The 27,137-nt window shown below is 44.6% G+C and overlaps 1 protein-coding gene across 5 annotated transcripts in view; it reads left to right on the plus strand.

Annotated features, from left to right (window-relative positions):
* Positions 1–27,137, plus strand: part of LOC135841058 (dual specificity calcium/calmodulin-dependent 3',5'-cyclic nucleotide phosphodiesterase 1-like) — a 71,979-nt gene that overhangs the window by 15,721 nt on the left and 29,121 nt on the right. For 4 of the 5 annotated variants that reach the window (XM_065357850.1, XM_065357859.1, XM_065357876.1 and 1 more), the window contains exons 3-5: positions 18,848–19,183; positions 21,128–21,311; positions 26,343–26,456. In XM_065357850.1, the coding sequence (XP_065213922.1) occupies positions 18,848–19,183; positions 21,128–21,311; positions 26,343–26,456 (634 nt within the window). Of the gene's footprint in view, positions 1–5,486; positions 6,723–18,847; positions 19,184–21,127; positions 21,312–26,342; positions 26,457–27,137 lie in introns of those variants that run through there. The other variant, XM_065357868.1, reaches the window with a different exon arrangement.

Below are 27,137 nucleotides of genomic sequence, written 5' to 3' on the forward strand. Positions count from 1 at the left end.
TGGCTCAAAAAATGCGCTCTTTGAGCGCGAAAATGGCGTTCTTTTTGCAATTCAACTCGCAATTTGTGGAATAATCGGAATTTCCCACTGAAACCGCGATCCACGCTTCAAATGAGCAACAAATTCGTACTCGCCCAGCGGGAGCGCCGAGCGCCCACCGCAAGTCAGTCAGAAAACATCATTAGGTATGCTAGCTGGTTTTTTGCCTACTTTTTCACGACGAATAGAAAATGACGCTAATTACAACTAGACTGAAACTACGAGTGAATAATACGAGTAAGAAACCTACCTATTAATCGCGTTCGAGAATTAATTTAGCATAGACGAACCGACGACGATGTTAACCATTTTCTAGCAATTGTACTCGTACGTCTACGTACCTGCACTACAGTACATACTACAATAAGTAGAGAGGTACGCCGCGCCGCGCCGTGCCGTGCCGTGCCGTGCGTATGCGAAAACGCTTTCTTTACAATTCGACATTTTTGAGCGGCGAGTGGCTTACGCTTAGCTTCGTCGAGAGGTGTTCATTGTTCTAACAATAACGAGCGTGTTTTATCGAGGCAGCGGAGCGAGGCTCTCGAAGCATCGGCTGCAATGCGTCGACACGACGACACTCGGCGATTTTTTGCACAGTGTTCACTGTTCAGTGTTGTATCGTATCGTATCGAGTGAATACCGAATACGGTACGTAAAGTAGGTACTCCTCGCAGGTACATAGAGTACATACCTCTACCTACCTGTTGGGATGACGGGTGCGCGTGGTGCGGACGTTGGCATGTTTGTTTGCCCTTTGCCGTACCTACTCGTTCTTCGTTCTCCGTTCTCCGTTCTCTTAGCCAAGTTTGAAGAGCGCACGCTAAAAATTAGACGAGCAATGTTCCTGTTCGCCAACTCGGGGCCATCGTAATACTGTCTCACCAGTCACTACCAATAGCCGGTGTAGGTGGAGGTGGAGGTGAACAAATGCTGAAAATCGTCAAAACGCCAATCGTCAATCGCTATAGGTACATACTATCAAGTCCGCAGAATGCAGATCCGAGTAAAAAAAAAAACAAACAAAAAAAACGACTCAGGGTACGAACTACGAAGTGTTTTGTCGAGCGAATGTTGCGATGATTCACGATGATTGCGGCGGCGGCGGCGGCGACGACGACGACGACGACGAATCAGCTAAGATTATAAAAAGCAGCGCACATTTCACTCGGCCTCATCATTAGCTTATCGTAGGTAGAAGTGCGTAATAAGTCGTCACGCGCCATCCCATCATCGTAAACCTAGGTAAATTTTCAAGATTTTCTCCACTAACTATAATAAGACGTACTCGTACCTACCATATTACATAAGTAATATTAAAAGTTGTTGAGCTGTGCTGCGGCGGCTGTTCTTAAAATCGCCGATTTGCGTTAGATAACGTACCTTCGTATGTTATCGAATGATACGAGTCTTATTGAGCTGATTTTGGATGTAGCTACCTACCTACCTACCTACTAGCTCGTAGGTACCTGGCTCTGGCATAGGTATTCGTGTTGGTGTTGGTGTTGGTATTGGTAAGACGATTGATAACCAAAACTTTTACGTTTTCACAATTGAAACTCGTTCTATCATGTTTCCAATACAATGTAGATATCTATTCGTACCTATCTTCTTTTCTTTTTCAATTATTGTCCATCTCAAGCATCAGTTCGTACATTTGTGCCTATAGCGAGCGTATAGCGTATAGCGTATAGGATGAGAAGGAGCACGACATACGTACGTGTACGTAGCCTACGACCCTACGTACCCTACCTGAGTACCTGCATAGTGCATAGTGCGTAGTGCGTAGTGCATCATGCATGTAAAAGAATCATACCGAGTCGCGTGCAATGGTAGCTCGCTGCGCATTCTAAGCCTTTAGCGTGAAACTTTTGAAACGTGTTTAGCGCTCTCTATACGTAATATGCAGGTACTAGGTACTAGGTAGAGGTACATCTGCAGCGTTACTATTGTACGTATAACGTTATAACCCGGTGTATGCTTTCGATTGTTTGCAATTTTGGTAGAGTGCGCTATGGCGCTCGCTATTCTCAATTCTGTTTGGACGCAAATTTGCGCCTCTCAAAACGCTGCCGCTGCTGCTGCCGCCGCCACCGCCGCCGCCGCTCGCTCTTATTTAAAAGCTAATTAGGTAGTAACTAGGTACCTTCGCACACACTTTCCGTCTCTCTATTTTGCTTTAGTGCAGCACCTTCAGTTTTGAAGATAGGTACACTACGTACCTAACTCGAATGTGCGAACGACCTTTCTCGGTAGCAACTTGAATTCCCTACGACGCGAAGGAGGCCTCGGCCACGGCCGGCCCATTGCGTAATACTCGTATGTAATCCATCGGTCCAAAATTGAAGGAGCTGCGCTGAAACAAAGTACGAGTACCTACATATGTGTAGAGAGAAAGGTCGATTTTACTTCATTTTTTATTTACCTATTTATTTATTTTTTTAAATTCGCGACTCCGACTATTGTAGGTACTCTTTCAATTTTGAAAAGTTGTCAATCGCACAAACAAACAGACTTTTTTCTACCAAAAAAAATTTGCGGTAATTTTTGAAATTTTTCGGAAAATAAATTTCCTACGAAGTACTCGCATAAGTGGTAAGTGTACAAGTTTCATTTTTCTTTTCTAATCATCTGGAAACTCGAGTTCGTAACGTCAACTTGAAAGAATGGCGATTTTGGACGAGGTCGCGAGGTTCGCCCGCGCTAATACCTTTTTTGTGTACCTACATTCGAGAAAGGTACAAAAAAACTACCACACTACACGTACGAGTACACACACCAGTAGGTATACGAGAGTATACTCGTACTTACTCGTACTTAATACTTGTATGTACGGAAATGTCAATGTCAGTAGTGTAGTGGTGGTGGTACCACAAGTTAGGTATACACGGGTATGGTATATTGGTATACCACAGTACCACAATACCACATACCGTACCTACTACTACGTACTACGTAGTGCGTATCCGTCTAATGAGAAATGAAAATACAGTACAATTAATGTGGCTGGTTGTCATTGCGATACGAGTAGCATTCAAGTTTGAACAGCTGTATGGTAACAGTGTTACTCGTATGCAGATGGACGGACGGACGGACGGACGGACGGATGGATGGATGGATGGATGGATGTATAGATAAAGTTTGTATGTAGATAGGTGTGCGATACATCGTAGGATCAATATTGAAAGTACCTATCAATAACCAAGCATTACCTTTGAGATGGCGTTGAAAATCAATCCGAATGCGGAGGTCTCTGATACGTGATGTACGCGTCCTATATTTACCTACACAATCATTTTGTTTATCCGATGACAAAGATTCAAAATCAAAATACCTATATACTCGTAGGTATGTAGGTGGGTGGGTGGGTGGGTGGGTGGGTAGGTAGGTAGGTAGGTAGGTAGGTACCTAAAACGGATGAACGGAAAAGGAAAACCAAAACTGACCCGGCATTCGAAACTAGGTACCTAGAGGTACGAGTACATGAATTGGCAATTTGGATTTGTACGGGCATCGACGACGGTGCCCACTGCCCAATGCCCGGGCCCATGCCCTGTCCGGTCATCGGAGGCGCGACCAGCGGATCACTGGATCAGCGCAATATAACGAAACGAAACGAAACGAAACGAAACGAAACGTCGACCGTGACATTGATGTACGCCAACGAGGAAACGGCAGCGGCAGCGGCAGCGGCAGCGGCAGCGCAACAGTAGACCTACCACTCTCGAGTTACGATAGGATGGCGATGGCGGGTGACTCACGTCAATCCAAATTCCAATAAGTAGGCTAGGTAGAGGTACCCGTACTTAGTCGGTATGAGGTAGCTGATACGAGTATAGGTACGAGTAAGATAGAGTACACTCGTGCAACAACACTGCACGCGCAGGTAACCTCTTGAACCACAAATTAACACGCTTTACAATCGAATAAGAGTACGTATAATTACCTATTTGTACATAGGTACCTGGTTACTCGTAGGCATGTGAAACGCAATTTCCAATAGGCAATACCTACCTACCTACCTACCTACCTACCTATTTACCTATTTACCCGTTTAAAGGGAAACTGTTTTTTCTTTTTCCTGAAAAGTTATGAAAATGAACAAAGCGAGTTTTGGAATATCACTCTTCGAATACATTTATGCGAAATTTTAAAAATATGTACTCGATTCGCGAGTTGATCAACTCGTAATTAAACGTAGGTAGGTACCTCATTTTAAAGATCGCATAATTATATCGTACGTTCGTCGTTTAGCGCAAAAGAATACGAGTACCTACGGAGTACCTGCTCGGAAAAATAAGTTCTTACGGAGGAAACATTTCAACGTTTGCGAAACATATTTTAGAGTTGTATACGTTTTCATTAAAATCGATGTGGGGGCGAAACGAAGCATCCCACAAAAAAAAAATATGTAAATAGAAGCGGAATTGTAGAAAATTAAATTTTCAATCGTCGGTCGTTAGTTTTTTTCTACTTACATAGAATGGCGTAGTTTTCGAGTTTTTCTCAAAAAAATGAAATTTCACGACGTCCTGAACTCCGTCGAGCGACTCGCCATTTAATTTTCAATTTTTAGTTGCACACGTAACGTTTGAGCTGTTTTTACAAGATCAAAGTAGCGAGTAGCGTAGCCAACTCCGAGTGTTATTTTTGGTTGCGGGGGCTCGTACAAATTTCAAAAATGCAAAAAAGTCTAAATCGATTATTAGCCGTTAACCCTCGATCGAAATTGTTTGTTTTTGGTGTTTTTTTTTCGGTTCGCATTCCTGTCGCGGTGTGATGATGGTACGTCTACGTACTCTTATAAAAGTACCTAGTCAATCACCCATAGTGATGTACATGCCTACATGGCCACTATAGCCACCCTACAAAATACGAGGCGGCACGAGGCGACGGTATACATATACGAGTAGTTACCTATAAACTGTTTCAGTCCTGTACCTATACTTACCTATACCTACTCGTAAATGTAGGGTAAAAAGTGAAAAAAGAAGCCAGGCACAGATACATCGTACAAAGATATTGAGTGAGTGAGAATGAGAAGCGAGAAACGCTTGACGCTGGGTGAACGCGAGCGCGAGTCGCATCCAGTATCCAGCATCCGGCATCCGACAGCGGGCATCGTCAACAGGCGGCAGATGAGAGGAGAGGGAGGGAGGCGCGGCGCTAATGCTAGGGCTAGGGCTAGGGCTAGGGCTATGCAGCGACCTACGACGACGACGACGACGACGACGACGACGGCGAAAAGGAGCAAAAACGGCGGGCTAAGCAGGGCGCGATTTGCTGTGCTCGACGCTCGTCCAAACTCGCGAAGATACAGGCAGGCGTCGTTTTGCGACGCGACGCCTGCGTTTTTGGTTTGGCGTTATCTCCGCCAGAGAGCGTGCCGCAGCCACCAGCCCGCTACGTGCGGTGTTGGTACGTCTGGCTGTGGCCGTGGCTCTGGCGCTGGCGCTAGCGCTAGCGCTGGCTCTGGCTCTGGCTCTGGGTTCGCTTCGGCCGCCGCTCCGTAGCGAGTCTTACTACTCGTACGTTTGTCGTGGCGCCGCCGTGTGCACTGTGCACATCGTCCGAGACAGTTGGCGTTGCTGCTGACGATGTTATCGCCATCGCTGCTGTCCTTATCCTTATCGTTATCGCCGTCGTCGTCGCTCTTCGAGTACCGCCGCCGTCGTCGTCGTACCTACAGCTACGCCGAAAACAACTCGCATCATTCCGATTCAAATTCCAACGTACAAATTACTCGTACTCGTATACCAACACCGTTGTCGTCGTCGTCGTCGTCGCGTTAAGGCGTGTATTTTTATTCTACGTACCTAACTACGTACGTGTATTTCGTTTTATTTAGTAATTTTTAGTCGGATAGCTCGTGCGAATCGCGCGCGTCATCGTTGTAAAACTACGTCGTCGTCGTCGTCGTCGTCGCTGTGGGCTCGTCTCGTTTGCGGCGAGTTGTGATTGTGGTCAGTGGCCGTGTGTTTCGCAAGTTTGGAGTCACCTCGCGAGTTTTCAACAACGTCGCACCCTGTTTACATACATAACCCATTCGTATGTAGCACCAGATCTCATCTTATCTCATCGCATCGCATCCACGGAAATGCTCACTCGAGCTTGAGGACAGCGAATCCGCATAATCTTTTCTCTCGTTCGCCGGTCTGCCAGCTAGCCAGCCAGCTAGACATCCATTCCTTTAGCTTCGAGTATAACGCTCGCGTACATTTTACGCAGTCTGTACGTAATCGAGCGATTTCGTGGCAGATTGGCGTCGGCAAGGGCAGCCGATTGCGCCATGTTTTCTCGCACACAAAGTACAAGTACAGTTACACGTACACGTACACGTACACGTACGAATGGTCACACTGACGCCAGCAGCATCGACTTGGTGGCCTTTCTCGCGAAAAAGTTGTGCGATCGCACGTGCCAGTGCCAGTGCCAGTGGAGCGTTTAAAATCTTATCGCCGCCGCTCGCTGCATGGAGGAGGGTTGTCGCAGCAAGGAAACCGTTCACAAATCAAATAGCGATCCCGGCGGCGTCGGGGCGACGGCCGCATCGTCGTCGGCGGCGACGACTGCCGCTGGTGCCGCCGCTGCCGCCGCTTCTTGCCGAAGACATCGGTCTACCAGCGGCCATCCTCACGTACCTAGGAAATGCGTTCTAACTCTGGACGGATACTCGTATGTAATCGGTTAGTCGATCACCGCTCATTTGTTACTCGTATGACCTACCTACTATAGTTTGTCTTCCCTCCTCCCCCCCCCCGTTTTTCGTACCTACCTACTCTAATTGGTCATTTTGTTAGCTATGGTACCTATATTAAATCGAGCACCTACTAGAGAGTATACCTTATGTCGTATGTACGAGTATATACTTACATATAAATGTAAATGTTTTGTATACACGAGTACACCAGCAAACAAACCGAGCCTGAAACCATTTTTAGTACGACCCGAAACCTGAAACGCGAGCCAAAGTACAGTGACAGTCACAGCTATACTCGTATACCGACAGATACAGCGATAGCCCAACCTAATATGCCAAACTTGATACGATACACCGTGTGCGAAAGTGGCACTCGAGCTTATTGCGCGTAATATGTACTAGTATAAATATGTGTATGTACCTACCTACCTACCCTACATAATACGTATACACGTACGCGCAATCGAGCAGTCCAACTGTCTAATCACGTGTAGGTACATCCACATCGAGTACCTACTACCTACTACCTACTCGTAGATATCAGATGACGATGCCACTGTCGCTGTCGCTGTCGCTGTCGCTGTCGCTGTTGTAATCGTCGGCAACGAAGCGTACACGAATTTACGTATTTGTCAACAAGTTGTACGCATGTACATATGCAATGTACTTGCAAGCTGTCTGGCTCGCTCAGTTTTTTGTTTTTGTTTTTTCTTCTTCTCGCCTAATGACTAGGTACATAAGGTACTTCGTTGTCGAGTCGTTTTGCAAAACCTAGCCACGTGTTAGGTGTTAGGGGAAACGAAATCGTAAAAAAAGTCGAAGGATTGCCATCGTCGTCGCTGGTCGTTACGGAGAATATTAAAAGTCCTACCCAGCTAAATACTTTTAAGGCTGGTTTTTTGTACTCATATTGGCCGCGGCGTGGCGCGGCGCGGCGCGGCGCGGAGCGCGGAACGAGACCGTAAACTTGGAGTTGTAACGTAGTCAGTCATGATGGCTGATTGGCTACAGACACCGCCGCGCCGCGCCGTTCTGTAGTTTCTTACGGATTTTCAATTATTTTTGAAAATCCGCTAATTTTACGGAATGGCGCGGGCGATCCGTCCGTACTTGTTCCGCGGCCAATGTACACGAGCCTTCTATTCGTACTTTATGTGTAGTATTGTGTAGGTACAATCGATTTTTCGGTATGTAGTACAAGACGTACGGTACGTATTCGTAAATCGTAATGAAATCGAAATAGGTGATCGCCCTGCCGGGCTGCTGGGCTGCTGGGCTGCCGCCACCGCAAAACGCAAATACGAGTACCAGTACTGTAGGTAGAACATTCGTTTGTGTTCGCATCGCAAAAGTTGTACTCTCATCGCGATTCGCCAACAAAAATTCTAGAGCATTTCGATGGCATTTCGCGTAGGTAAGTCATCTACATAAGTTTCGGCCACCGCGCCGCGCCGCGCCGAAAGTGCCGGCGAAGGCTGAAGGGCAGATATCCGCCTTGCACCCTCGCAGAGAGCACATTTTCCAACAAACTGTAGCAGTTTCAAAGATACGGAGTACAGTACCGACCGCGAACTCGAGGTTCTCCGTCAACCTAAGCGTAAGCGTCAGCGTCAGCGTCAGCCGCCGTCGTCCAGAGACGAGACCGGCGCGGCGTTTATTTTCGGTATTTCGGAAAAAAGACGAGTAGCGGACAGCGGTAGCCTATCCAATTCGAAATACCTACGTAGGGTGCAAGGTGCACCGAGTAAGTTACGAGTAGCGAGCGAGCGCGCGCGCGCTGCATATCGCTAATTTTAGGGCACCTACTACTCTTCTTACTTTGTCGTGCCAATGCCGTGAAAATTTCACCATTGTCAGCTCCATTTCGCATGTCTTTGGTTCACAGTCGCAGTTGCGTCTTGTTTCGAATTTGATTTCAAATATCAAATCCGAAACAGACATTTTCTAAACTGCAAAGCGAAACGAATCCCAATCCACCCTTGTAAGGCGCGGCGTAAGCAGTCGAGTACTCTCGAAACATTACCATACTTTAGAATCGCCGCTGCGATGGTTAGTGGATACTGGTTAGTTTTGACTATACTGTATACTCATACTCGTACTCGTACGCGTACGCGCGGTTACCCACTTACCCCACTGAAAACAGACTATAAACCTAGGGTAAGTTGGCACAGCTACGACATCGACATTTGCAAATTACCAGTATCTAAACTATTCCTTGTGGCTGAAAGAAGTAATGGCGTGTGTACAATAGTGGGGGAAACCCCCCCAATCATAATAATATGTATATCTATCCTTCTCAGCCATTCTGAAGCCTCTTCATTCATCTTTCCAGTTTTTGACACACTACTCGTAATGTGAAAATTAACAAGCTCTCAGCGTGTAGGTATTAGGTATACATTTTTGAGTACCCGTCTACAAGAGTACATATTTCAGAATGCGGTCAAAATAAGCTGATTTTATAGTGCCCCAGACCTGTCCAAACTGCCCCCTTCCCCTTCCCCTTCCCCTTCCCCTTCCCCTTCCCCTCCCCAACTGGAGTAAACTCGATACTCATATTACGTAATTTTATTCCGCGAGCGGTTTTAAATTTCGAAATCAACCGGCCCTAAAGGTTGGTGAAATAACCTAATCTTGGTTGGGGGGAGGGAGGGGGATGCTCCTAGTCTACTTCGAGGACGTGCGGTTCAACCCGCTATACGGCTAGGGCGCGAGCGCGAGCGCGGGCGCGGCGCACCAATTGTTTCTGGCGCATGTGCCGCTCGAAGTAGGCAGATAGCGGATACTCATACTCACACTCGTTCCTGCTGAAAGTCGCTAATCGTACCAAAGTAAATTTGCTGGAGAATTTTTGACGAAATGCGGGCTAGGTTTCGCGTAACACAGTAAGGCAGTGCGAGTATACTCCAACTTGATGCGGTCTGCAGGCGCCGGCTCGGTGCCAACTGTAGGTACGTAGGCAGGTAAATGATGTACGTACATATTTGGCCAAGTTGGAAAAATTGGACGGAATCTTTAACCCCTTACTTACCTACCTAATAAATATACTACTGCTACTACTACCTACACTCGTAGTCGTATATCTCGGTCAGGTACCGTTTTGGTGGTGTTGTTGTTTTTCTTTTTCCAAAGCGACGCGACGTGATGTTTCGTTTTTAATTACCCACCCACCCACCCATCCATCCATCCATCCATCCACCTACCTATCTACCTAGCGCGTTCGTTCGGGTTCGGGTTCGAATAAACAAATTGATAAATAAACGCGTAGATATACGAGTACGTGTATTACGTATACGGTACGGTCAGGGTATATGTACCTACCAACGTACTCGTATACGAATGATTGAACGAAAATAATGTGAAAAGGGTAGCATCTTGTCAGTTTTGAAGAATTACGTAAGCTACCTATTATTACGATGCGGTCGGAATAACGTGGAAACTGCGGCGGTGGCGGTGGTGACCGCTGTGCTGTCCTGCGCCACACCACGCCACGCCACGCCACATGCAAATGTGATGCGGCGGTGCGGTGGAGAGAAGGATACGCCCGTGTAGGTGTCTGTTTCCTTGTCTTTGCATACCTACTCTCGACGAGTAGCTAGGTAAGGGCTCCCGGGGTAGCCAGTGGCGAGTACCCATTCGCGATGGGCTGCGAATGCGATTTGATTATTGTCGCTACGAGTTTTTTTTGCCGAAGCCATTTTCTACACTTGTGGTCAGCCGGGTACTGGGTACCATTTTACCACTAGTACGATGCCTGGTTCCATGCCCTAGTGCCTTTGCTGGGCTTTGGCTGGGCCAACGGCCAACGGCCAACGGTCAACGGCCATTGGCTGATTCGGAGGCAAATGAGAGCCGGAGCCAGGCTACCGATAGTGAGCAGCACACTACGTGCGCGTATGCGATATTATCGGCTATGTACGCTCTACGATCGACGATCGACGATCGACGATCACGACTTGACCGACTCGAGTTTTTACTTTTTCCGCCTTACGTTAGACGCGAAGATTGTTTGCATTTTTCAGTTTTTGTGGCCGAGTTGATGGTAATTTTTAGAGGAAACGGGTATTATCCGACGCCGACGCCGACGCGACGTTTGCGCGTTTTCCATCATCGTATTCGTCTAATGCCATTAGTAGGTACTCGTAAAATGCGAGTCAACAGCTTGCTCGTGCTCGTGCCGGTGCCGGTGCCGGTGCTGGTGCTGTGCGAACAATCTGAAACTCTATAATTCCAACCTACGTCGTGTTTTGTGTTTCGTTAATTCTTCATTTGGTCTGGTCTTTGTTCCTCCACAAAACGCCTCTCATTCCGAGGGGCAGAACGTACGTACTTGTAAAAAAAAAACAAAAAAAAAAACCGACACGAAAATAATTAACAATTAAGTATAACACTCGTACACGAGGTAGGTAGGACATCGTACGCGAACGTTACTACGTAGACCCAAATCGATTCGTATTCCGTATTCCGTATTCCGTATTCCGTATGCAGTATGCAGTATACCACATAAATGTGTGTACGAGTACGTGTAGCTGTAGGTCCTACCTATGTTGTACTCGTACTTTCCGGTTTGGCGTTTGGCAGTTGCAATTCGGATGCTGTAATACAGTACGTCTACCGTCTACGTACGACGCGACGGTACGAGTATATTTTTGCTTTGCTGTCGTTGTCGTTGTCGTTGTCGTCACTATTACCTACTACATACTTTTACATACTTAGGTACGTAAACGTAGGTATCTCCATAATTACGAGTACCTACTCGTATGTAGGTATTAGGTAAGGTACAAAGATGTACGTACTTGGTACTTGTGTGTGTGTGTGTGTGTCTTCATGTCTTGTACTTATAAGACAAACACCCAACGCCGACGCCGACGCCGACGCCGACGCCGATGACGATGACGACGTTGATGGCGACGTCGACCGCTAAAACAATCGTGATAAAAAAGTCACCTACGCGTACTGGCGGCTGAGGCAGGCTGGTTGGTGGGGCGGGGCGGGGCGGGGCGGGGCGGCGGAGGGATAATGACAACTGATCGACGCGACACGTATCGAACGTATCGGCACGGCGGCGTAGTATTAATTATTAATTAACACGTTCGCTAGACCGGTTTTGGTTTCGAGTTTTGTTTTTTTTTTTCGTTCGCTTCCTACGAATTTGCCAATTAACGCCCAAAACATTTAATTCGTTCGATTTTATGTAGTTTACGATAATCTTTTGTTTTACGGCCGAATAGAAAATATACTCGTATGTACTCGTACCTACACGTAACGTTTGTTTTGTATAGCTGATACGAGTATGTGTGTACGAGTACAAGTACCTCTACCTACCTATATAAGATGGCGGCGTGGCGTGGCGCGGCGCGGCGCGGCGCGACCGAATTTCATTCTTTACGACAGTATATAGTATAATAAGTTTACGAGAAGTTAAGTTACCAACGATCGGTATGGACCGTGTTCGTGCTCGTTAAAATATTAACAGCTTAACGGCGCAACGGCGCGCCGGCATTGTCGTTAATTAATTTGGCCGTCGAGCGTCGTCGTTCGGCTCCTCGCGCGCCGCCGCCGCCGCCGCCGCCGCCGCCGCTAACCATCTCTCGGCTTTGCCTTTTCGAGTCGTAAAATGTGCATGGACGACAAGACGCGACGACGACGACGACGACGACGACGACATCGACATCGACTTCTTCCCCGATCCCCACACTCGGCAGTTACCACATTGTAAATTCGCAAATAACGTACGCCGCTCCAGCCGCAATGAGCCCCCTCCCCAGTCCCGTCCCCTCTTCTCTCCTCTCCTTTCCCGCCGTCCTACCCTGCCCTGCCCTGCCTTGCCCTGCCCAAAAAAAGTAGTAAGCATCTCGAAATTACTCATTTACGGCTGTTCAAAACGTAATCAAATCATTTATACGCGAGTGTTAAACGATAAAATTACCGTACATACTCGTACTCGTATAAGCGTGCTGCCCGTACACGAGGCGCGGCGCGGCGCGACGCGACGTACTACTCGTGGTACATATTTATGGCTGATTTTTCCGCATCCGGCCTCTTCAGCCGGGCCGGGTCGTAATTTTGAGAGGCGGAAAATGCCGCACATTACATCATTCGATACATAGGTACGAGTACCTACTTACGAACAAACCAAACCCTCCAAAAATGGCCAGCTCACAAGGCAGGTGCCCCAGGTGACATGCACCGATTTTAATGATTCTCGCACCATCGGATAGAGGACATCGAACATAGTCTACCACAAAATTTTCAGCTGCTCGAGTTGATATTCCGATTTTTCAGAGCAATTTTTCGATTTTCACATTGCAATTGTAAAAATAGAAAAATCGCCCTGGAAGGGTCAAATATCAACTTGAGCAGCTGAAAATTTCACCGAGGGCTAGTCTCATCGTATGTATTGAAATGCCCAAATAATATCGAAGGTTTCGGTATACGACCTCCGCCGACTATTTTTGGCCAATTTTTCAAAATTGCAATGTGAAAATCAAAAATCGCCCCGGAGGGCTCAAATATTACCTTCAGTAGCTGAAAATTTCACGGTGTGCTAGTCTTATCGTAAGTATTGAAATGCCCAAATAATATCGAAGGCTTCGGTATGCGACCTCCGCAGACCATTTTTGGCCAATTTTTCAAAATCCCCCCGGAGGGCTCAAATATCAACTCGAGCAGCTGAAAATTTTACCGTGGGCTAGTCTTATCGTATGTATTGAAATTCCCAAATAATATCGAAGGTTTCGGTATGCAACCTGCGCCGACTATATTCGGCCAATTCTTCAAAATTGCTACGTGAAAATCGAAAAATTGCTCTGAAAAATCGAAATATCAACTCGAGCAGCTGAAAATTTTGTGGTAGACTATATGTTCGATGTCCTCTATCCAATGGTGCGAGAATCATTTAAATCGGTCCATGTCACCTGGGGCACCTCCCTTGTCAGTCTCAAACGAGATTATTTGTGATACGACGACGCGACGCTACAATCTACGAATCCGAGGCCACTTTTTAGGGTTTCACTGACGAGCGATTGAAAATTACTTTTTAATACCGACAACGACGGTGCGACAGCTAGATATCGTTGCCGAAACTGGCCAACATTTTTGGACCGCAGAAGCGTTAATTTTTTGGTCATCGAGTACTACGTACATACATAGGCCTACCTAGATATTGCCAAAGTTTGAAAAAAAAACCAAAAATATTTTCCATATTTTTGGCTATTTTCATTTTCTCGATTTTTTGAAATTGGCAGTTATAGGCGTAACCAAAAAGTTGGCACCGCCGCTCCCGCGCCACACCGCGCCGCGTTCCAAAATATTTTTCCACTTTCACCGCGATGATACGGTATCTTCAAATACGAGTATTTTGGATAAATTAGGTAATGCGAAATACGCGTAGGTACCATACGTACAGGAATCCAAAAACACATACTCGTATTATAAGCGATTTGCAAATTTACACATAGTTCATTCGCAAGAGCCGAGTAGGTACGAGTTGGTCAAAGTTGAAATTGCGAAACCGCGGTGCATCTGAAATTTTAAAATTTGAAACCCTGCTTGGTAGAATAGTGATGGTTCGAGTTGAGGATCCAAAATTTTACATTCGTCTTTCGAGGTACCCCGGCCACCACTTTAAAATGAATCCCCCCTTTAATTTTGCAAAAAAAAAAAAACAGAAAATGAAAAGTTAAAGACGACCTACCCTATTAGGTATCTATGTATGTACGTAGACTTACTGTACGTCTACGTATGGTGGTATGGTGGTATGGTACGCGTAAAAAGATGATAGCTGCGCGAACATGGCGAATTAGCGAATTGCTATTCAGATTCCGAATCCAAGAAGCGATTTGCGATTCCCCATATACCTACTCGTACTCGTACTCGTATTCGTATGTGTACCCCGTACCTACGTAGCGTAGTACTCGTACGTTACTTAGGGATGTGGACGAGGACGTGGACGTGGACGTATGCTTACTCGCGTGGGGTAGGTAAATGTAGGTTGTGAAAATTATTGATTTTCACGAGTAAACGCGGCGAATGCGAATTATGTACTCGTATGAACTCGTAGGTAGGTAGGTAGGTACCGGTACTTACGTTTGGTAGTTACTCGTAGTCGTAGGTATCTACTATCTACTATCTACTCGCGTATGTATATGTATAGGTACTAGTTAGTTAGGTACCTCGTGCTCGCAGTCGCATTCAACCGAAAAGAAGGTTTCGCCTTGGCGTGGCGTGGCGTGGCGCATAAAGATATAATATGTACGTAGGTGCGAGTATGGCATTGTTATGGGAACGCCGCGCCGCGCCGCGCCGCCGAACGGTTACTCGACACTCGACACTCGACACTCGTATTACCATGTAAATTTTTCACATTTTTCGCCTTTTCCGATGAAAAATTCACCTAATGCACTCTAGTAGCCGTACCGAATGGTTGAAAAAAGTTGAATTCGGTACGGATACCGGATACCGGATACGGGATACGGGATACGGAATTCAAAATAATGTAACTTTTAGATACCTACGCTGTACGCGTAATTTTTGTTTCATTTTCCCTAGATTTACAATTAGGTAGGTGTAATCGTAATCGCTCGAGTCAACTCGCGTTTTTATTTTGCTAATACAACAACATGCAGATGCATTATGACCATTGGCATTGGCATTGGCATTGGCACTCCTTCCCCTTTCGGGTTCCTCAAAATTCTGAAATTCTGACGTCGCTTCGTCGCACGAGCTAGAGCTAGAGTCGGAGTCGGAGCCGAGCCGAGCCGAGCCGAGTGAAGCAGTTTCACGTTCGATGAAGCCGATGACGATTTCCTTATTAAGTTACTCGTATTACCGACGACGCGACGCCGCACCGACGTTTACCGAGCGTCAAATTGTTAAATTTGTCAGGCTACGTTCATTTTAAAGTCGCATCACGTTCCCACTGAGCTGCGTATCAGCGTATGAAATGCTGCATCTCATCGTCGTCGCCACCGCGCCGCGGCCACGTCATGGCATGGCATGGCATGGCATACGACTTACGAGTAGGTACCGCCGCGCCGCACCGATCGCTGTTTTTCTCATTGGCGACTGCCGACTGCCGACCAATACCAGAGTTTGCCGTTTTGCTAATACGAGTAATACTCGTACGAGTACCGCAGTAGGTATGGACGTATGGTATCGAATTCTAGGTACCGGTAGTATACTGGAAGTTTCAAAGGCGGTGAAAACCGATTCACCCTGTACAGCGCGGTTGTATCTACCGACGACGACGGCGATCGAAAAATTTGTGAAAACAACGAGGTCTCTCGGCTTGCGTCGCGTCGCGTCGCAGGTAAAGCGATTATCAAAGTACAAATACGAATGTCGAGTGTCGACTGTCGAGTTCCAGTTCACCTCTATACCTATACGTTTGAAATGCTGATACAGCCCACATACCTAGCAGCTAGGTACCTACTTATTGAAGAGAGAAAATTGCTCTTAAGTATCCACATGCTGGGTATTTTTCTTTCTTACGAGTTAGTAGGTATACCTCCTCGCTTTTTTCTCATCAATTACAACCACAACGATAAGGTTACTGGTTACTCGTATATGTATGTACTATACTCGTACGTAAGTGACTCGGCGTGAGGTGAGTGCGGAATACGTACGTCTACGTATTACGCTTACGTGTACGGCGCGGCGCGGCGGTGCACGAGTGTCGAGTACGTTTCTATTTTACTCGTACGGTCGTACGTCGTGCGTTATTCTTATTCGCTTTTGTGAGAAATGAAATTGCTTCGGTACGGTCGCGGTCGCGGTCGAGGCAAAGGCCGAAAATTACGTATCTTTCCCGTCGAAAAAATCTTTTGTCGAAGAAAATTACTTTCTTTTCGCGTCATCTCCCATTTCATACTGTAGATACGAGCACGTGTGTACGAGTAAGCAGTAAGCGTTACCTAGTATTTCTTTTTTTCGCCTACTTTCAGCTTTTTCTCTTTCATTTTTCGTTTTCGTTTTCGTTTTATTCTTTTTTTCCCAGCATTTCATTTCGTTAGGTACGTACCAATTACTATTTACGAGTGTGTATTTATTTCTGTACTTATTCGGACTTTTTTCCCCTTTTTTTTTTTTTTTTTTTTTTTTTCGATACCCAACTTCGGCGTAGGTAATTGCGAACATGCAGACACGGTACGGTATGGAGTGTGCCAGAGGTGTCTGATTGATTGAGAGATAGGTACCTAGTACCTACTACCTACCCCTAGTTTTTACGCGAAACAAGCACGCCACACGCGCACGCCCGCGCCATATGGAATACTCGAGTACATGCTGCAGTCTGCACTACTCGTAGATATGTTTATTGTTTATCTACTACCTATCGTTTATTCCCAACAGTATTTTCATACTTGAACGATAGGTAACTACGTACTTGTGAGAAAAAATATATGTACTCGTACTTAGGAGTTAGGAACCTGTCGTATTTCTCGCGACTTGCTTTTTTCAAAAAAACGAAATTGAAAAACTACCATTACTCGTTCGCATAAAATGTGGACGGGTAATGGGTATGGTATACGCGTGTCGCATGTAGCGCCGGGGGGTAGGTGGGCACTGTGCGTCTGTGCCTCATGCTCCATGTCCGCGTCCCTAAAACATAGGTGACTACGAGTAGGGAGGTGCCTATTTTAGAACAAATCTACTCGAGATATTTACACATTCATCTACGAATACTTGACAACAATATAGGTAGGTAGGTAAGTAGGTAGGTAGGTATACCTATATGCCACTGGTGGTAGCGATGACTAGATACCTATAGGTACGATTCTGTAAAAAAAAAATACCTAAAACGTTTTTTAAAATGTCTAAAAAAAATAATAAAGTAAAAATGAAAGACAACGGCAAAAAAGGAATATCGATTTGAGTGACGACGCGGAGCGAGCACGGGCACAGGCGTGGCGGTACTTCGTCCTTGACCCTTGGGTATAGCATTTTTTCTTCTTTCTTTCCTTCCTTCCTTCCTTCCTTCCTTCCTTCCTTCCTTCCCTTTTTGGCATTTTTGCTTTTTTTTCTTCGCTTTGTTTTGTTTTGTTTTTTTTTCTTAACAAAGGAACGTGGTCGACTTAAGTGATCACCTGTTGCAATAAGTCGTAACGTTATTGTGTTCGCAGTTTGCAGTTCATTAGCTGTTGCGTACAAAGGTGTACCTACCCATACCTGTACAGTGTACACTGTACACAGTGTACAGTGTACGTCTGTCTGCGTACACCTACATATAGTGCCTACTATGCAGGTAGCGTGCACAGCAACTATCGAGTAGATAGGTATTCCTAAGAAAGTTTTCTGTTGAAAATGTGGCAACGTCAACTGTGAAATGTAAGTAGATGCGTAATATGATTGGTGAAATGCTATCAGCTCTCCAGTCTCCACAGTCTAACAACCAAACCAATCAAATGCCTACGTGTTTTCATTATTATCATTCGCTGTGACCAACCGAAAAATTCAACATATAAAACATACCTACATATTACGGGTATCATAGGTACTCGAAAGCAATTTCTGCGCATCCTGTATGTACACTGTACAGGGTGCCCAGAAATATCGAGTACCCCTAAGAAAGTTTTTCATTAAAAATATATACGCGTATGATTGGTGGAATGTTATCTCTCCAGTCCAACAACCAATCGTGTGCTATCATTATTACTCGTACTCGTATCATTCACTGTGACCAACCAAAGTATTTTAGTAGAAAACTTTTTCTGGGGTGCTCGATATTTCTGGGCACCATGTATCTATATCTACCTATCTGACTATACCTACCCATTGACATGGGGTTGCATACCCTTCTCAGTTACCTCCTACACACAAACAAAGCCATGAAATACGTAAGTAGGTATATGTACTTGCTACTTGGTATCCGTGTACCTCTACCTACAAGTACCTTTTATTTTGTTCTGTAAATATCGGAGTAGCCACTCAGTTTGCACTTGGGCGCGTAAGGGTTGTTGAATTTGTTATTGTATCGCATAAAAGAAATGAATATATCATATATATACTACTACTGTACTACTACTGTACTACTACTAACAATAAGTACTACTACCTGCGTACAAGCATTATTAATGGTAGTGTTTTTTGCTTTTGTTTTGTTTCCATTTCACGTAGTTGCTAGTCCGCCAGACAAAAGTGCTGCTGATCAGAAAAAGTTGACCACGTCATCAGCTACAACACCAACATCAGCAACAGTCGCCGTCACAACAACACCAGTATCTGCAGTTGCAGTTGCAACTGGCACTGCGACTACCACCTCTACAACAGGCACCATTGTCGCAGCAAGCACCACCGCCTTTGAAAAATATAAATATAGCGGTGGCAGTGGACAATCGACTTCCACTAGCGCTGCAACAACCACAGCCACCACCGCTGCCGCCGCTGCCGCCGCCGCCGCCGCCTCGAATAATGAGACCCAAACTACTGGCGCACACAATGGGCAACTCTCCAGTAAGTACCTACATGTACAAGCAGTCGAGCACATCACGTAGCTTACCTAAGTATGTACCTCTACCGCTACCCACCCAACAGCAACTAATCTTCAAATGCGAGAGAAAATCATATAAAATGTCTGCAAAATTTATCAAAAATTAGATGAAAAAGTGTTATAACACCAAATTACTTTCAGTAACCTACGTGCACTCTGCACTGTTCCTCTTCAAGATGCATCTACCTATATTACACGCACTCCTGTAACTCTACATATCTCTGAGAACACACGTACATACATACATATTACATATAATACTAAGGTTGATAAGTATTACCTGTTTCATTAACTGCAAAACATTTACCACTGATTCGCAACAATCACATAACTCGTAAGCACTCTAAGCACTCCTGTTGAAGGTTACTTATGATGCCAACCAACACAATGTGCTCTTGACAGAGGTCACCATGCACTGGAATGAACTGCAAAATTTCAATCACACTCGAGGTAACCAGAAAATTGGAGGTAGCCACCCTATCAAACCACACTATCACTTACAAAAAACCACCTACTGTGTGATTTAAGAACATGATCAACAATAATTGCAGTACGCTACTCGCTGTTTTGTTTTTTGTTTGTTTACTCGTTACATATTTGAATACCTAGACAGCAATATTGGAATCATTGAAATTTGAAAGTATGTTAGACCCAAAATGGTATTGGTATTTTATTATTTTGCGGATTTTATTTAGGTATCCGGTATTTTTATTGGTATTCTACCGATATAATACCAAATTAGAAACTGTGTCTCGAGACCAAAACTTGAAAATTTTCTCATTTTTTTTTACAACTTACACCTTTTTTTTATTTAAACACCCGGATTATGGAGTTACAAGGTTTATCATTATCACTTACAGTTTTTCAATGCGAATAATTTATTAGGTAGTCATTTTATGTATTTTTAATTTTATAATCTGTCAAAGAATTCAAAATACCAAAACCAAATATGTACATACCATTTTTTTGGTACCTATTGGTATTATTACCATTTCAACAAAGTGTTCGGTATCTTACGAATCGGTACTTCTTCTGCCTGTTACTCGTATTTGGTATTGGTAAAACTGTACTTATTTGTAATTTTTTTCAAAATTTGCCGGTACTGCCAGTACATAGCTGACAGGGGTGGCAACTTGAATTTTCCCCGTGTGTAGCATAAAAATTTCGACACAAAATTGCTGCGATATACCCCCCCCCCTTGGTTAAACCGGCAAAAGTGAATAATTTGAACGAAAAAAAAAAAACGAAATTTATTCGTTTATTTTCTAATTTAAAAAGTTGAACTTCTTGTTCCATTTTTGGAAATCCATTCATCGAGGATCAACTTCGGGGATGTCGAACTCGAACCATCGAACGAATACATAATGCTTGACGAGTAGTTTATTCTTGAAAAGAAAAAGTAGTTGTGCGAAAATAAATTTTTTTCCCAATTGAGAAATTTTTTTAGAATGTCCAAAATTATTTTATCGACTAGTTGCACTTTTTATTTTTCTGTCATGTGTAGCAGAAGCTACACAGGCTACAGAATAGTTGCCACCGATGATAGCTGGTACTTACCTATTGGTATTTTGGTACCTATTGATTATCGGTATGCAGCCCTGTGTACGAGTAGGTAGATACGAGTAAATGTATAATATTGCTATTCGATGATTAAAATACTCGCACTCGAATTTATTGGAATTTTCAAATACTGTATTTGCACCACACTATATGCCGAGTGCGCACCGACATATAATTACAGAGTCTATAGTGTACACAGTATAATATGTAGGTATACGTGTTAACGTTGGTGGATACTTTTTCGTATTTGTGTGTGAGTTACACGCAGACGCTGCCATTGGGCATTGTACACGAGTAAAGGGAGACACTAATTTTCGTGTTTTTATTTTTGTTTTTATTTTTTGTAGAACAAGGTTCTTTGACCATAGTACGAAGAAGTAGCACAAAAAAAAGTTTGCCGCCGGGAAAATATTTTCGCCGTGGCACCAGCGTTACGATCGCAGACGATGACGCTTTAGATGAGATAGACTTGAACACTGATAACTTGCCCGCCGTCGACACGCCAGACGCGTGTGACAAAGCTGCCCTCAGGTAAGAAGCATACTCGTACTGGTACTACACTATTCGTAGTACAACTACATAGGTACATATAATTATTACGTAAGTAAGGCGCACTGGGGTAAGTCCACATGGGGTTTTCACAATTTCAACACTTACGTGTAAACCAACCGATACTCTCTCACAAATGAACCAAAATGGCTCAAATTTCTTGCGAATATTCCCTCGAGGCTCGAGGGTTCCTAACCTATTACCTATGATGAAAATTTGAGCGCGATTGTCATACTATGTAGTACCTATAGCTTTTTTGTTCGGTGGAATCTAATATAAATCGTTCGTGGTTAATTGGTTACCCCAATTTGGGTGAACTTGGACCAAGCCCGACTTTGCGGACATGTTCTAGTTTAAAAACAGAGCGTCCTACCAACAAATTCTCGGGAACAAAAATGTAAAGAATTTAATTCTCTATCGGATTACCGTCGGCGTCGCGTCGTTAGATTTTTACTAGAACGTTACAGCTTACAGCTCGTCCAGTATAATGTACATTTTAACTTATGTGAAAAACTAAAAGATGAGAATCTGTACATACGAGTATTTGAAAAAAATTTCAAAACAACACCAAAATACGTACACTCGAACCAAAAACACGTGAATTGTGAAATGGAAGTGAATTTGCAAAATTTTTATATCGTGGTAAAGAAAGCATAGTACCCTCAGGCCTGAAGTTACCGCTAAGTACCTAGCGTTTCGGAATGCACAAACTTGTTCGGACTTACCCCGGTGCAGGTGCGTCTTACTTAGAGTTGGTGTAATTAGGTAGATACAATGATACATACAAAGTATGTATGTACGATATGTACAGGGACCTCTACCTACCATCCTTGACTATGACTAGGACTAGGTATACAGAATGCAGAGATTGGAAACTAGTTTTTCGCGTGAAAAATTTTGCATTTTGCAAATTCAATGGTTAGAAAATAGGAATAAGAGGCGGATGTGGCTGCAGCGAATACGAGTAATACTCGTACCATTCTATGCGATGCGATGCGATGCCCGTGGTAGTGGGGTCGCGTCGCGTCGTCGTTTGCTCCGATGAAGGCGCCTACAGCTTGATAAGGTGACGAGATGCGCTGCCGCAGCCGCAGGTGCACGTATTAAGGTACGAGTAGTTTCAATGAATCAATGATACTCGCGCACTCGACTGATTGACTCGCATTTCTGGTCGTTACCGTACGGTACCGGTGCCGGTACCGGTACGTATCAGCTGCCCGGAACTGGCGAGTGTGAATCGTTTACAGTTGTGAATGAAACCTGTTAACGGTCAACACCTGCATTGATTTGCGTTTGCGATGACTCGCATCGAGGAGCCAGCAAAGCTTGTGAGAGCGATGCGGCGATGCGGCGACACCAACTGAGACTATCGCGAATTGCCGTTTGATTTACAGTCAGCCCGCGTTGAAATCTAATAAATTACAAGACGTTCGTATGTGCGTAACTGCGTAACTGCGTACCTATATTAATTTGTACTCGTACCCGTACTCGTACGTACGTTTGTACGTCTTGCACTCGCGAAATGAAAGACGGCGACGCGACGCGACGTAAGTATGCACTATGTATGTACTATGTACTTGTACATACCAACCAAGTACGTAAGTAGAGGTATATACGTATTACGTACGTACTTGGTGTATATCGCGCCGCTTGCGCTGGCGCTGCAGCCATGTGTGACATGGCCGCGGCCGCGTCGGATACCGACCGAATCTGTGAAATTTATTGTTTTGTCAACTAATAAAATTTCACATAGGGTATTATCGAGGCGAAGGCGAGCATTTTGCCTTTAATGGCAGCCTTTCATTTTGCGAAGCTCAACCCGGTTAAAGGTGTATTTTTACGAGTAGCATCGGCATTATACGCCAGCTCTATTTTCCTCGCACGTTCACGTTCGTCGTTCACGTACGCGTATTATTGACATTCTTTTACAACCCTTTTGCCATCGCCGCCGCCGCCGCCGCCGCCGTCTCTTCCGAGGCGGTCGTTTTTAGCGAAGCTGGGAACACTACGTGCGTACGAGTATATACTCGTAAATGAGCACGAACGTCGAACGTCGAACGTCGAACGTCATACCCGTGCAGAGGCCGCGGCTGTGGTCGTCGTCATTCAAACCTACGTACAAATTGAATACGCAAACGTCTAATTGCGATCGGCTAACGGGTTAAGCGCTAAACAGCGATTAACAGCAACAACGATGGCGAAGCAGGTACCATAAAGAACAATAGTTGGTAGAGGTACCTATTTAAAAAGAAGGAAAGGCATACGTGAGAATCTATCTACATACGTAGCCTGCAGGGTGCCCAGAAATATCGTCAACCCCTAGGTAATCCTAAAAAAGTTTTTTACTAAACGGTTCGGTTGATCGCGGCGAATGATAGGAGTAATAATAATGATCCGCGGTCGCGGTCGTTAGACTGAGGTGGTAACATTCCACCAATCGTACGCATCTCGTATTTCACGTTGCTGACCTATGTTTTTAATAAAAAAAAGACTGAAATGACGTCGGCGATGGCGATGGCGATGGCGCCTCGCTGCCGTGTGCCGCGGCCGGTGCCGGTGCCGTATATGGAATTCAAAATACGAGTACGAGCAGGTACGCTACCTTATGCCTCCGTAAACGGGCCGAAATTCGTTCGTGAAAACTGTTGTAAGAAAAATTTTTCGGGTTCGTGAATGAAAATTCGCGTCAGTCCCTGACGCTGGCGCTTGCGCTTGCGCTGGCGGTTGTTGCGAATTCAGAAGTAAAGAAAGGGGAGAAAGAATAGAAAAACAAACGTATGGTAATTAGACGACTACTGGGGAGTGGGGGTTGTTTTGGATAAAATCCGAGCCCGACGCGACGTCGAAAGTGAATTCGCACGGTCGTGGTCGCGGTCCTAGGCCAAAACCTCGCTAATCTGAATTTCAACTCGATTCGCGACCGCCGCGCCGACTTGGTGGAATCTACTCGTATTTACGGCAAACTGGTTATGCAATTTTATTAACGCGACGTATATACGTAGATACGTAATTTGTTGGTTTGGTCGATGGACGAGGCTAGGTATGCGCGTGTATTTTTTTCACGCCTATTTTTGACGATGATTTTTGACTGATTCGAGGTTGACGAGTCCGAATCTAACGTCTCTATATTTTTCAATAAAATGCGATTTTTTGCGAGTACGACGCGACGAGTTTACGTGCATTTTGCACGTCATGTACGTTGTACGAGCTCAGTGACCTCGAATTTGCCAGAAAACATTACCTACCGATTTAAAAAAAGCAACTTTTGAAAACGATTCTCGGGTCTTTGTTTTTTCCGGAAGAAGAGAGCTCTGCGGAGAAATTCCAACGTCGAAAATGAATGGCCCAAGCCCAAAAGCAACCGGCGCGGCGCGGCGTGGCGTGGCGCTGCTGTTGGACATCGAATTTGGATGCGGTTATCTAGTCGGAGAAATACGCTTTTATTCGAGAAAAAAAACTTTACTTTTTCGAAGCGAGCGTACATTTGGATCGAGTGAATTGCTCGACACGGCGATTTAATTTACGGCATCGGATTATCACTGCACGGCCTCTTCATCGGGATCAGGAAATGCGCTATCGCGTCCAAATGTAGCATTTTTCAAATCACCATCGCAGATGCAGACCATACGAGTAATTTTATCGAAAAATAGTCCATCTTTCCGGAGTTTTAGAATTTCCCCGAAGAAGCGGCGACTGATGCCCCAAATTGACGCCGGATTCGATTCAGCAATCTCGAATTAGTCAGAAGTCGGAACCAGAAATGGGACAATATACCGCGACTGAGCCAGCAAATTATCAACATTTACGATTTAGCCAGCGAGCCAGTGAGCCACCGTGATGATAGAATTTTTGTAGGAAAAAAATCCTTTGAAATTGGTCGCGAATCGAGTTGAAATTTGAGTCAAGGGGGTTTCTCGACGCGGTGAATTCGTTATCGTCGACGGATTTTCTTTAAAAAAAAAAAAAAAAAAAAAAACAAAAGCACCTCGTATTCACGTCGAACTGGCTTAATGCAATAATTTTACTAACACGGTACGTTTTCGTGACCATTCTTTTCGAACTACATATAAGAAACCACACTGAATGGTGGGGGGGGGGGTTCGCAATTATGTACGAGTATAAGGAGCAAACGTATCAAATACGAGTAGGTACTTAGATAGGCACTCAGCACTCTCACTATTTTTGTTAGTACACATACGTAATAATGTAAGTAGAAGATAATGTACGAGTACGTTGATGTCAACGAATGGTATATGTATAAGCGAAGTAAGAAGTTTCCTTTCTCTACTCGAGTATGGTAGGTAGGATACAATCAGTTGGCCTACATCTAGCCTACATACATACAATATATAATATGTACATACAAGGTGCCCAGAAATATCGAGTACCCCTAAAAAAGTTTTCTACTAAAATACTTGGCTTGGTCACAGTGAATGATACGAGTTAGCGCATGATTGGTTGTTGGCCGGACTGGAGAGATAACATTCCACCAATCATACGCATCTACTTAACCATTCACGTTGCCAACCTATATTTTTAATGAAAAACTTTCTTCGGGGTGCTCGATATTTCTGGGCACCCTGTACGAGTAGATACGTGGTAGGTCTAGGTATACATTTATGTACATAGCTTGCTACGTAGGTCTAGGTACCTATCTATGTACCCTAGCAAAAAAATCATAGATTAGTAGTACTGCAGTAGTACTACAGTACTTCTTTCAAAGTCATGTACCATTTTGTTCAGTAGTTCAGTATTACAGTACACTGGAAGTAGTACTGGTATTGTACTTGAGTAGTACTGCAGTAGTACTTCAATACTATTTATGCTCTAGGAGTACTGAAGTTCAGTAGTTAAGTAGTACTGTGGTAATACTGCACTAGTACTGTGCAGTACTACTTGAAAAGTTCAAATTGTTACTACTGGCAGTACTACTATTTTTTTGCATGGGTAGCGTGCGAATGCGAATGCGATGGAAATGACTTTGAGTTTGCACCGTTTGATTTATGTTTACAGATTACGATGTTTGCTACGTCAACTACAAAAAGGCGAAATATCAGCCGAATTATTGCAGAAGAATCTGAGATATGCGGCCAAAGTGCTGGAAGCTGTATTTATCGACGAAACTAAGTAAGTATTCGATCATACGAGCGCATCAGCTGTATACACACACACACACACACACACACACATACACGCGCGTAACTACGATTTATACGCGTAGCTATGCTACGTTAATAAACCTAATACTCGTAGGTACGATATTTGAATATACATACTATGTAGGTACTGTATGGTAAATACGTATTTGTATCGAGACTGGTACCTACGTCCTACGCGCGTCCTGCCCATCTGCCCATCTGCCCAGTGCATCCATCTAATCATCGGTCCTCGGTCCTCGGTCCGCGGTCCGAATAACAAATCGTACACCGCAACAACACTACACGTACACGGTACACATACACATGCTCGTACCTAACTACGTAGTAACAGTAAGTACTCGTAGGTAATACGAGTACGGAGTACGAGGTGTGATACGCCGAACCCTATTGACAAAAATTGTACTCGTGCTTTTTCGCATCGCGTAGCACACGCGATACGTGATTACGTGAATGTCAACTTTTCCAAAAAGGCGCTCGTGATTCAGCCAGTAAACAGTTAAAGTAAAGATAGGTAGGAGGTAGGTCTACTTTACGTAGCAAAAAATGCGAAAAATCAAGTTGAAAAATTACACATAGGTACGCGTACTTACGGATATAAGTTACAAAGTGGACAATTCTTTCGAAAAATTGAAAAAAAAAAAATCGAGAG

This window comes from Planococcus citri, chromosome 1, assembly GCF_950023065.1.
Source record: "Planococcus citri chromosome 1, ihPlaCitr1.1, whole genome shotgun sequence".
In the NCBI taxonomy this organism is placed as follows: Eukaryota; Metazoa; Arthropoda; class Insecta; order Hemiptera; family Pseudococcidae; genus Planococcus; species Planococcus citri.